At 46.9% G+C, this 12,539-nt stretch overlaps 1 protein-coding gene across 5 annotated transcripts in view; it reads left to right on the plus strand.

The window, feature by feature from the left end:
* The window catches only part of gpatch8 (G patch domain containing 8), an 82,459-nt gene extending 71,910 nt beyond the window's left edge, over nucleotides 1–10,549 (plus strand). For 4 of the 5 annotated variants that reach the window (XM_060902052.1, XM_060902056.1, XM_060902057.1 and 1 more), the window contains 5 exons: nucleotides 1,080–1,147; nucleotides 1,247–1,333; nucleotides 1,518–1,661; nucleotides 5,185–5,315; nucleotides 5,549–10,549. In XM_060902052.1, the coding sequence (XP_060758035.1) occupies nucleotides 1,080–1,147; nucleotides 1,247–1,333; nucleotides 1,518–1,661; nucleotides 5,185–5,315; nucleotides 5,549–9,425 (4,307 nt within the window). In that variant the 3' untranslated portion in view covers nucleotides 9,426–10,549. The remainder of the gene's footprint in view (nucleotides 1–1,079; nucleotides 1,148–1,246; nucleotides 1,334–1,517; nucleotides 1,662–5,184; nucleotides 5,316–5,548) is intronic. The other variant, XM_060902053.1, reaches the window with a different exon arrangement.
* Nucleotides 10,550–12,539: the final 1,990 nt, after the last annotated feature.

The following is a 12,539-nucleotide window of genomic DNA, read 5'->3' on the forward strand; positions in this document are numbered from 1 at the left end:
GTATAAAAAGTTTTTATTTATTGAATTTGGAAAAAATAAAAATGCTCTGTATTTCAAAATCCAGTGAATGTGGGTAGAATAAAACAGTTATTCCACTCAATCTCGTCGTACACGGCTTAGAGCCAACTCGGTGCTACGCGCCTAATTGGCTGTCAGCTCATGTACGACTCGATTTCGTGGAATAACTATTAATTAACTGGCACCCTAGAAGCCCCGCCTCTTCCCCACGTCTCACATTTAAGTAACTTTCAGCTAGCACTCTTATCTCGACGACGACTTTTTCCTTTGTTAAAAATAAGCCGCCCTTGCTTTACCTCAAGGGAAATGTGAAATATTTGGAGTTTGGTAATGTGAACTAAAATCTATTAAGTGTATATTTGACTTGGTAAACATTCTAAGTTGAGATGCAGGCATGGTTTTATTTTGTTTTTTTAAAGTGAAGATGTAGACAGTGGAAATGTCCAAATGCTCCTCCCGTGGTGGCGCGATACATTAATCCTTTTTAGGGTTTGGCCGTCTGTAATTCACGTTGCACAATGCCTTTCAGAAAATCTCCAGGTCTCCTAAGAATTAGAAACACGACATTTTCGTATATCGTCACAGAGAAAGTAAGCGTCAACGAGACGGATCACCCCCCCCCAAACTGAGGACGCTTTAGGGACACTGCGACAAATTTAATCCAGTCAATATCAGCTTTCCTTCTTCCTCTCATAGCTTTAGCAGTGGGGTGCTTTTAAAACTCCTCCTCCTTTCATTTGCAGGGGCTATTTGAATAAAAATCTCTCATGCTCCATTAAGTGTGAAATGGCGCATACGATAGATAGCATCCCGTCCCACAATGTCAGTCACATTGCGGCACCGTTTACCGCAGAACGCCGCACATAAAGCTGTGAGAATGGCTAGCATTTGGTTCACTGTAGCTTTTCTGATCTCTTGCACTTGAAGGCAGTCTTTCTAACCCAGCACCCTGTGCTCTAAGCAGGCTGTCCCACTCTCGCTTCCCTGAAGGCTCTGTTCGGAATCTAACGTCTGCTGTCTTTCTCTTTCTCTCTATGTATTCCTCCTTCCTCACCTCACAGGACGCACCGACCCTGTACCCATCATCGTCAAATATGATGTCATGGGGATGGGACGCATGGAAATGGAGGTGAGTTTGTGTGACTTTGTGAACTACTTCCTCTGTCTTACTCCCCGACCCCAAGCCGTATGTTCGTGCGTCACCCTGACCTCTGCGTTTTGGTGACAGCTGGACTATGCAGAGGATGCAACAGAGAAGCGGCGCGCATTGGAGGTGGAAAAAGAGGACACCGAGGAGTTGCGGCAAAAATACAAGGTGACACGCGGGTGGAGAGACAAATTAGCTTGTAGCATTTATACCCCCTGGGGGGGGGGGGACACTTTACAGATATTGTTCTCTCTCTCCTTACATATTCCCACCCAAGTTTTCCTGTCTTCGACACAAATTTCACACCCGCGTCATCATCTCTTGTTCATACGTGCACAATGTGTGTTTTCAGGATTACGCAGAGAAAGAAAAAGCCATCGCGAAGGCTTTGGAAGACCTGAGAGCTAACTTTTACTGTGAGCTATGTGATAAGCAGTATCAGAAACACCAAGAGTTCGACAATCACATCAACTCTTATGACCATGCGCATAAACAGGTAAGAGAAATCATTACTTTTTTTTTTTAGCTCATGCGCCGTCGTCATGGCGTGGCGTCCGTCATCCACGATTCAGTTAAATCGGTTCTCCACGGGTTTCCGTTTCAAATTTTTCGCTAACAAGGTCGTCATTTAACATTTTCCAGGCCTGTCATTATTCGAATTGTATCTCCTCTCTGATTTCTCATCCGATTCTAGTTCTGATCGATGTTTTGGGTCGATCTTCCCTCGAGGAACCAAAGTTTGTTTGAATTTCTTATTGTAGGCAATTTATTTTCAGTTAAATCATTATATATACTGGGTGCGATTTGCTGGGGGGGATGGTGGGGATCATCCCCCCCTCTGGTTTTTATCTCTGCTGAAAAAAAAAATCCTCGGGGACAACCCCGTCAATAAAACAAACAAACCAACAAAAAAGTTGACATGACAGGCATGTTGTGAGACAGTTTTCTATGGTCTACATTGCACTCACTTTCAAAATGACCCGAAGTGGCAGCTTTGATGTTCACGAACGTCCCCAGCAAATAGATACATTGTAGATAATAACAATATCTTTGCGTTCTATGCAGGGATGCAAACAGCGCGCCTTTTGGCGGATGCCGCCTTTTTCACAGCCGTTTTTTTTTTTTTTTTTTTTTTAGGCGGGGCGTTGGAGTGTCTGATTATAGTTTCAAAGTAAATTCTGTATTAAAATTACTAAATAAGCAAATCCGTTACAGTCCATGAAACAGGAAGTATAAGGATGAGAAAAAAAAAAAGTTTAAATCGGAAAGCTGCGCACAATGTGAACTGCGCCATCAGAGCAAACTGTTCATTTAGTATTCATGTATTTCAGTGATTTTCGAGTCACTGTCCATTTAATCCGGAGGGAGAGAAACATCACAGCAACGCGACAAGCAATGCGAACTTTGTTGTGTTAGTGTTCATGTATTTAGTCAGAGAGATAGGAAGATGAATTTACTATCTCTGGTTTAGTGTTCGTTTTCATTTAGTGTTATTCATTTGATATCATCGGATGTTATTGAGCTGTTAGCCTATTGTTACCTTAATTTTGTGACGTTTCATGATAAAAAAAAAAAAAAAAAACATCCCCCCCCTTCTGGTTTTTTGACAAATCGCACCCTATGTATGTGTGTGTGTATATCTCCTCCATCAGTTCTCAATGGATTTCAGTTCTGCTTGTTTTATTTGAAAGAACTAGACCATGGGTGTCAAACTCTGTCCCGTGGGCCAAATTTGGCCCGCAGCGTAATTATATTTGGCCCGCTAGGCAATCCCAAATGATTACTCGTCGGATTTGTGTATACAGCGCATTCACCGCTAATACTAAAAAATCCCATAATGCTCTGCTGTTTTGGCGTGTCAATCAGGACAGGACCCAGAAACACAGTAGGACGTCCAAACGTTCAACAACAAACGGACAGTTGCCATAGCGACTTCACGCTACAACTTTCACCGTGCTACCCCTTCCCAAAAATGGTGAAAAGAGAGGCAGAAAACCGGAGCCTCAGCTCTGCTAGTCTGGCTAACGCGACTTCAAAGCTCTGCAAGCATTTGTTCTGGCAAAGATATTAAGCCCAACCGTTTCCCAGAGCCCGTGGTTGACCCGCCTCCCTGAAATGCCTGTTTGCTACTGGTCGAAGCCAGAAAAGGCTGTGACGAAGCTTAAACCAATCACATCACTCTTTCCTCTGACGTATGTGACGCGACGGGGCTAACTGGTAGATTAAACTCTTACCGAAGCCGGTGGGGAGCAAGGCGAAAACGTCCTTCCTTTCAATAAATACCTCCAGGGCTGCGCTTTGCTCCGTTTTCAATGAGAACTTGTTCCATGTTCGTAATGTTTCTAGTGAATGAAGCGCTTCCGGCATAGATTCTGTAAACAATCTATGGCTTCCGGTCGCAGTTCTACTGCGTTACTGCCTTGAACACGCCTCTACCCAGGGCCGTTGGAGATGCTCAAAGTTGATTGGCTCCCGATTTTTCAGGAGCTTGGAAGAGCTGTAGATAGCTTGCCTGGCCAGACTAAGCTCGCAACAGGCCCTCGTGTTGCGTCACGCTTAGGATGGGCGGGCCCAGGCTACAGCTCTGCACCCAAGCTGCTCAGATGCTCTCCATGTTCGGCAGCACTTATCTATGTGAGCAGCTTTTCTCCTCAATGAAGATGACCAAAACATCTCACAGGAGACGTCTGACTGATGAACACCTTCGCTCGATACTGAGGATTTCCTCAGCTCAGAGCCTGAGCCTAGACATTGATGAACTCGCATCCAAGAAGAGATGCCAGGTATCTGGCTTGGGCACATCAGATTAGCTCAGTGTGTAGCAAACTGAGCAATAATTAACCTTTTTTTTTATGCACTTTTTCTTGCTACTCCAAGGCATGGGCTTGAATGGTTGGTTGGTTGATTTATTATTGTTTTATTTTTAAAATTATTAGCCTGTGGAAAATTTTTGATATTTAAATCAGAAGGCTGCAAATAGAAAAGAGGCATACGATTTTTATTTAAATTCCATTTAATAAAATAATGCCTTTTTTTTTTGAAATTCGATTTAGCATGTCTGCACTATTGTTATATATTGTATAGTAATAAGCGTTGCTTGTTCCATATTCAATGTTAAAGCAAAACGTGTTTGGGTCCATCTTAAAAGGTTCATTTGTTCAATGTTGGCCTGTGACTTTGTTCAAGGTTTAAATTTTGGCCCACTGTGTATGAGTTTGACACCCCTGAACTAGACCTTCTGCACAAAACGCCATCACTATATTGTCAATTTTCTTGCTAACGTGTGGCGGCACGGTGGTGTAGTGGTTAGCGCTGTCGCCTCACAGCAAGAAGGTCCGGGTTCGAGCCCTGTGGCCGGCAAGGGCCTTTCTGTGCAGAGTTTGCATGTTCTCCCCGTGTCCGCGTGGGTTTCCTCCGGGTGCTCCGGTTTCCCCCACAGTCCAAAGACATGCAGGTTAGGTTAACTGGTGACTCTAAATTGACCGTGAGTGTGAATGGTTGTCTGTGATGACCTGGCGACTTGTCCAGGGTGTACCCCGCCTTTCGCCCGTAGTCAGCTGGGATAGGCTCCAGCTCGCCTGCGACCCTGTAGAACAGGATAAAGCGGCTACAGATGATGAGATGAGACTAGAACTGTATCTCCTCTTATTTATCATGTGAATTCAGTTCTGATCGATGTTTCGGGTCGATCTTCCCTCGGGTTACAAAATTTAGTCCTTTGTTGATGTTCCTGTGGTAAACAGTTTGTCATGGAGGTTGGTCCTCTGTCACATTTCAGTTCTGTCTGGTGGTTTTGATGGCAGGCCAGATGATCTACTACGTCCTTGACGTTCTGGTAATAATTTTCAGAGATTAAGGATTTTCTTGCCAAGTTTGGTATTCTCAGTGTGCAGGGCCGAATTATAATCGCGTCTGCGCTTGGCAATGATTTTCTCTTTCCCAATTTATTCACGTTTTCAGCTGTGGTGTCCGAAATTAGGAGATTCTTCTAACCTTTTTCTCTCCCCTCCCTCCTTCAGAGGCTGAAAGAGCTAAAGCAGAGGGAGTTTGCCCGGAATGTGTCCTCACGTTCCCGTAAGGATGGAAGAAAGCAGGAGAAGATGCTGCGCCGGATACACGAGCTGGCGGAGCAGAGGAAACAGCAGGACTGGTGAGTGAAACGGACACTACTGTCCTCTTGTGGCTCTAAGATGATCCTGCAACATGCTGGAATACAGTTTAACATGGCATGCATTTCAGTCTTCCGTGGACTTGGAGTGGTTCCGTTAAAAGTGCTTAAACCCTTATTATTATTGAGTTATTGTATATAGTACCACGTTTCACATGAACCTTCCATTCATTATCAGTAATTATTTATTAATGGTCGTATGATTCATTCTGCAGTGTACCTGGTAGCGGACCAATGTTCAAGCAAACCACAGTGGCAGTTGATGGAGAAGAAGGTGGCTTCTCCAGCATTGATGGTGTTCCTATGACCCCAGATAGTGGGATGGAGGAATCTTCCGGAGAGGATAAGGGAAATTCTGGTGGTTTTGGTCAAAGCTCCCCAAAACCGGGACCAACCATCAGTTTCTCACTTCGCAAGAACACTTCCTCACCTGTACCAAGTGGAGGATCCCACACTCCCAAAGTTAGCGTGTCCTTCTCCTTTGCCAAGAAAGCACCTGTTAAACTCGAGACAGCAGCCGCTGTGTTTGCAGACCATGGAGAAGAAGCGGTGGAAGGAGAAGAGGGCCAGGAAGAGGGAGTTGAGAAGATGGCAGGGGAGGAAGGAGGTACAACATCCAGCACTGACAGCCCACGTAGTGCATCAGGTGGTGTGGGTGGAGGAGGGGATGAGCAGGCACAGTCTGATGATGGAGGAACCCTGGCCTCCACCCTTAACAAGCTGAAGATGATGATGACGAAGGAGGAAGGTTACTCTGGTCAGGAGCCGCAATATTATCACTATATGCCTCCTGCACATTGCCGGGTAAAGCCTCATTTCCAGTTTCTGCTCTTCATGAAGGCGTCTGACCAGTGTGGTAGTCGGGAGGAGGAAGAGGATGGGGAGGAGGAGCCGAAAGCAGAACAGGCGGAAGGAGACGCAGGACAAAAAGAGGCTAAAGACAACGATTGCAAATCGGAGAAAGGCGCTGCGAAGGAGCCGAGTACAAATTCTGCTTCGTCGCCCAATGTAAAAACGGAAGAGGTATCGGATAACGTCCCAGGAATAGTGAGCAATGCGGCTTCCTCAAGCGCGGCTTCCTCGAGCGCGGCTTCTCAGCCCACTGAAGCTAAGCAAGGGTCGTCTGAGCCTCAAGACACTGGCCCTCGCATGCCAACAGGACCCTTTTTTCCTGTTTTGAGTAAGGATGAGAGCACAACCTTACAGTGGCCCTCCGAACTCCTGGAGTTCACCAAGGCCCAGCCTTCGCTGTCCTACAGTTGCAACCCTCTTTATTTTGATTTTAAGCTTTCCCGGAATAAAGGCAACCGAGGGGTCAAGGCAAACAAAGTTGGTAAACCAGCGAACGCTGATGGTGGAGAGGGATCCAAGCCAGAAGATACCACCAACACTGCAGCCACAAGTAGAGAAACTAGCACAGCACCACCACCACCACCACCAGGTGCCAACACTGACAAAAAAGATGAATCTTCCTCGAAGGGAAAGACTGCAGAGGATGAGAACAAAGACAAGAAGCTAGAAAACGCTGAAGATGGAGTTGGAGGATCTAAGAAAAAGAAAAAGAAGAAGAAACACAAGAAGTCAAGCAAGAGGGCCAAACGAAAAGAGAAAGCCGAAGGGGAGATGGAGATGGAGACAGACACACCAGGGGAGAAGACCAAAAAGAAAAAGAAACACAAACGAAAGAAAAACAAAAATAAAGTATGCGCCGAGGAAGATGACAAAGCAGGAGAAAGCAAAGAACAGAAAGACACGGATGACAAAGGCGGAACCAATTCCTCTGTCCAGCCCACTTTGACTTCAGATGGAGGAAAGAGAAAACGGCTACATAAAGAAGTGTCGCAAAGGGCAGTACCTCAAGAGGGCAGCACAGCAAAGCCCAATTCGTCAGAGGAGCACAGCGGTACAAAACGTCCCAAACCTGACCCAAGCACGTCAGTGGCGTCCTGCTCTGCTTCTGCCCAGAAGAGCCCTGTGGGTGGTCGACCACCGACGAGCGAAAGTGACGACGAAGATGGAGGCTCTGCATCTCGGCACTCACGCCGTCTTCACCGCCACGCGACCCCTCCGCGTGAACGACGTCGCAACAGTGAAGACTCTGGAAAGTCCGGTCGCTCACGTAGTCCTTCCTCTCGCAGAGGTGATCGTAATCATCGGCGTAATAGAGGTCAAACGTCTTGTAGTCGGTCGTATTCAAGTAGCTCTGAGCATTCCTCGGCAGGAAGTAGTGCTTACAGTCGCCGCAGCCACAGCTACTCGGACAGCTATAGTGACTACAGCGATGGAGAACATCACCGCAGGACAAAAAGACGGTCTTCAGACTCTGAATACGAGAGGAGAGGCGGTGGACGGTCACGCAGACGGCATTACTCCTCCTCGTCTTCAGGAGAGGACTCTCGTTCGCGGTCACGGTCACACAGCCGCAGAAAGCACCATAGACGGAGACGTCGTCGCAGCAGCAGCCGCAGTTACAGTCGTAGCAGCAGGAGCAGCAGTGCTCGATCTTACCGACACAGCAGCTACAGCCGCAGTCGCAGCTCTGCCAGTCGCTCGTCCAGCTCCCCCAAAGGCTCGCCGCACCGGCACGGTCACAGCCGACGGGCTGATAGCTCTTCACGTCGACGTGATTTTAATCGCTCTCGTATCTACCGATCACAGTCACCGAGGTCTTCCTCGTCCCGTGCACAGCCACGAACCAACAACTCGACACAAGCAACTAGGGGAAGTGGGGGAGGAGGAGGCGCTTCAGAGCATCGGAATTCGCTCACAGCACGACAGCTTCTCGAAAAAGTACAGTCTCGCAAGGGCGGTGACGATTCTGGAACAGGAAGCAAACCGGGCACCAAAATTAAGGATCCTCCACAGGGCTACTTTGGGCCCAAGCTACCCCCTGTACTTGGAAACAAGAACATGTTGCCCCTTTTTGGTAAGCTGCAAGCAGGAAAGAAACCTCCATTACTTTCTGTCATGCGAACAGACGATGGGGAAAAGTCAGGGCTTGGAAAGGCTTCCGATACAAGTAATGAGGTGATTCTGGTGGAGCCCATTCGTGAGTTTCCTCCACCACCCCCACCACCACCTCCACCAGTCCAGCAGCAACAGGTGGAAGAGCCCATCTCGACTACCGCGGCCTCGGACGAGGCCCGAAACCAAGTCTCAGAACCCCAAGTGCTCCATGAATCACGGCCAGCGTTTGAGCAGGATTCGGCTAAAGTTATGCCCGCGTACCAAGGTGATCCTGGACAAGACCCCAACAACCCAATGATGGACGGATGTATTTTGGGATCCGACATGGGCCAACAAACAGCCATGCACGCCTATCAAGCCTACCCGGTGCCCACTATGGAAGAGGAGGACATTGGCATGGAGGCTGAAGAGGACGGCCTGGCACCACTGGAAAGCCAGCCCATCACGTTTACCCCAGAGGAGATGGAGAAATACAGCAAGCTTCAGCAAGCAGCGCAGCAACACATCCAGCAACAGCTTCTGGCAAAACAGGTGAAAACGTTCCCCTCGGCCGCGGCCGCTGCAGCAGCAGCTAACTTAGCAGCTGCCGTCAGCCTTGCCCCCGCACCTCCTCCGCCACCTGCTGCTCTACAACCGATCCACATACAACAGCCTGCTGTGTCTGCAACTTCAGCCACATCCATTACAACGGTACAGCATGCCATACTGCAGCATCATGCAGCTGCAATGGGCATCCACCCTCACACTCCACACCACGCCCATCCGGCTCACGCTCAGCTCGCCCAAGTACACCATATACCCCAACACCACCTTACCCCCATTTCTTTATCACCTTTGGGCCATACTTTAGGCCACGCTTTAGGCCACTCCTTAGGGCACACTGGCCTGATCCCAGCTCACCATTCTGCCTTTCTCCCTGGGCAGCCAATCCACATCATCCCAGCGTCTGCGCTCCACCACGCCCCATTAGCTTTGCATCACATCCCCCACGCAGCCCTTTACCCAACCCTCTTCGCACCGCGACCAGCCACTGCAGCTGCAGCAGCAGCTCTGCAGCTCCACCCTCTTCTTCATCCCATTTTCTCAGGGCAAGACCTTCAGCACCCTCCTAATCACGGCTCCTGAGACGAAGCGCATTCTTTCTCGACAAAGAGAAGTCCTTCCTTCTGTAAGGAGTCTGAGGGGTAGCCTCGCTTCTGGGTATCATCCCTTTTTACCCCCATCAGTGGTTGCCTCTCAAACGTTGCATCAGTTGGACAGATAAAAGGACCATAAACGTAATTGTAGGAAATCCTGGCTTCTTTATAATGGAAAAGTAAAGGAGGAGGAAGCTGTGTGAGACGTAGTCCCAAGAAACCGTTTCTGAACAATTGTACTTTTGACGATTTAAGTTCTCTTTTTAACCAGCTGTTAAGCCCACCACTGGAGGGGTTTTTTTTTTTTTTTTTTTGGGTAATAGTCCGTTAAACTATTCTTGATCCTATTTTAACCCTGCAACCAAAGAGACTTACTGTGGATAGTAACGCACGTGGTGCAGGCATATAATCAAGAATTCTCGTCAACCTATTTTCTTCTCCAAGTGAAGAACCAAACCAAGAACAGGAATTACGTGAGAGGGATTGAAGCCATATTTCATACCTAATGCAACTTTAAATTTTGTTTGTGGTGAATCCACGATGAAGAAACGTGAACACGGCTGAGGCGCTTAACAAAACCTCGATGTCGGATGATGTTGACGTTCGTTCTGTTACACTGTCTCGGGTCGCTCGTACGCTCTGACGGACCTAAGTTGCACTGAAAAACGGACATCACGATGCTGCTTTTGCATCATGTAAGAACTGTATGATTGTAGTATTCTGCAATAATTTTATTTTTTATTTGATTTTAAATTATTTTCCAGTTTTTTGAGCTTTCCCTTGTGTAATTAAATCTTTGTAAATAGTTATCATAAAGTATTGTAAAATAAGACGCCTTTGTAACTGTTTAAAATTAGTACGAAAGAATGAATGGGAGGGGGAAAAAAAAAGAGGGCATGAAAATGGATAATTTCGATTAGAGCTGGGACAATAGCACGTGAACCTGCTGTAACTGGAGTGGTCAACGGGTGAGGTGGTATGGTATATGATATGATATATGGAGGGACTGGTTTGGGGCTTTTGCTGCATCATGAATGGAGTAAATAGAAGCAACAATATTTACTTTTTTATTCTTTATTGATGTGTCAGAAAATAAAGCATTTTGAGACCTAATCGTCTGTCTGCGTTCTTTGTATGTATTGTATTCGTACCAGGCCGCAGTACACCCTGTATAGGACCGCATGCAACCCGCATTCACACCTATGGGCAGTTTAGCATGTCCAGTCGACTGACTGGTTTGTTTATTGTGGGAGGAAACCCTGGAGTGATTGCAGTGTCCGCACACAATGGTGTGGTTGCAGTCTGAACTAGCGTTCAGTTCAGCCATGATTCACAGCTTGGTGTCACAGTAAACACTTCGGCCCAATCCCAATTCTAATTTCTACCCCTTCCCCTCCCCCTTGAAACTGAGCTACAAGGGATAGGGCTTGAAATTCAACCCTTACGTATTGGGATAGCCCTTCAACGATCGCATACGTCATCGCGTACCTCCGTCAGCGTTTACGTTAGCAAAACGCGACCAAATGCGTCATTGGCTGCGACCAGCCGCTCCAGTCAGAGCCAGAACCAGAAATCTCTGCTGGCAGGGTGTGATTTGTTAACTAACACCACTGAATGGGATATCTTTGGCGCTTCGTGCACCACATCCGACAGAATGAGGTGTCAGAACACTCATGTAAACAATAAAAGCGAGAATAACAGAACAAAACGTACGCAGTCAAGCAACCGAAAACAATACTCACTCCCAAAGCTTTTTAGCAGCAGCTTGGATTTCAGAAATCGCTGCTCATTCTCAGCTCGAAAGCGAATCAAGCGGCGTGTTTCCTCTGGATAACAACTTAAAACACGTAAATAATGGAGAAAATACATTTATGACAATCTTTCGCCGCGGGAACCGCCATCTTTCTGAAATCCGCATGGCATTGTGGGAAATCACTCAAACCCCTTCGTTCGGAGTCAGCTCCAGGAAAATCTCCGTTTGGAGGGGTACAGAAGCCCTCCCCCTTCCCCTACCCCTCCGCGTTAACTGGGATTGGGATACCCCTACCCCTTCACATGAATGCGCAAAATGGAGGGGAAGGGCCAAGGGGTGAAATGGGATTCAGCCTTCTCTAATTTAAAAAAAAAAAAAGACCTTGATGCTCATAGTGAAGGTCCTTTACACGTCACATCATACCGTTTGACCTTATCGTACACACTACCGTTCAAAAGTTTGGGGTCACTTTGAAATGTCCTTATTTTTGAAAGAAAAGCACTGTTCTTTTCAATGAAGCTCACTTTAAACTAATCAGAAATCCACTCTATACATTGCTAATGTGGTAAATGACTATTCTAGCTGCAAATGTCTGGTTTTTGGTGCAATATCTCCATAGGTGTATAGAGGCCCATTTCCAGCAACTCTCACTCCAGTGTTCTAATGGTACAATGTGTTTGCTCATTGCCTCAGAAGGCTAATGGATGATTAGAAAACCCTTGTACAATCATGTTAGCACAGCTGAAAACAGTTGAGCTCTTTAGAGAAGCTATAAAACTGACCTTCCTTTGAGCAGATTGAGTTTCTGGAGCATCACATTTGTGGGGTCGATTAAATGCTCAGAAAAATGTCTTGACTATATTTTCTATTCATTTTACAACTTATGGTGGGAAATAAAAGTGTGACTTTTCATGGAAAACACAAAATTGTCTGGGTGACCCCAAACTTTTGAACGGTAGTGTACGTCTATGGAAGAAATGAATGACTGGTAGCCGGTTCCCGTTTTAGTTTGGTTCCTCTAAAGGTTTCTTCGTTATCTAATGGCTGACCTGCTCATTAGGAATCAAAAGCTAAACTTGTCAAGCTGCTTTGTATAAAGGATCATTTAGGTTAACATGGGGCAGCCTTGGGCTGAAGTGACCTGGAGCATGGCTATCCACTGCTCACTGCTTCAGATGGGTTAAATGCAGAGGATGAATTTCACCGTGCTCGTGCAAAATCAAGGCTGCTTCTTCATCCGTGTCACAGCACTCTGAGAGACCTTGTACCCTGTGGATGGAGGCAGGGTCGATCTGTGGTGACTCGTTCCTTTTCAGGACACGAGTCGAGCCAGACCATGGCAGCAAACGT

This window comes from Neoarius graeffei, chromosome 20 (assembly GCF_027579695.1).
Source record: "Neoarius graeffei isolate fNeoGra1 chromosome 20, fNeoGra1.pri, whole genome shotgun sequence".
NCBI classification, from domain to species: Eukaryota; Metazoa; Chordata; class Actinopteri; order Siluriformes; family Ariidae; genus Neoarius; species Neoarius graeffei.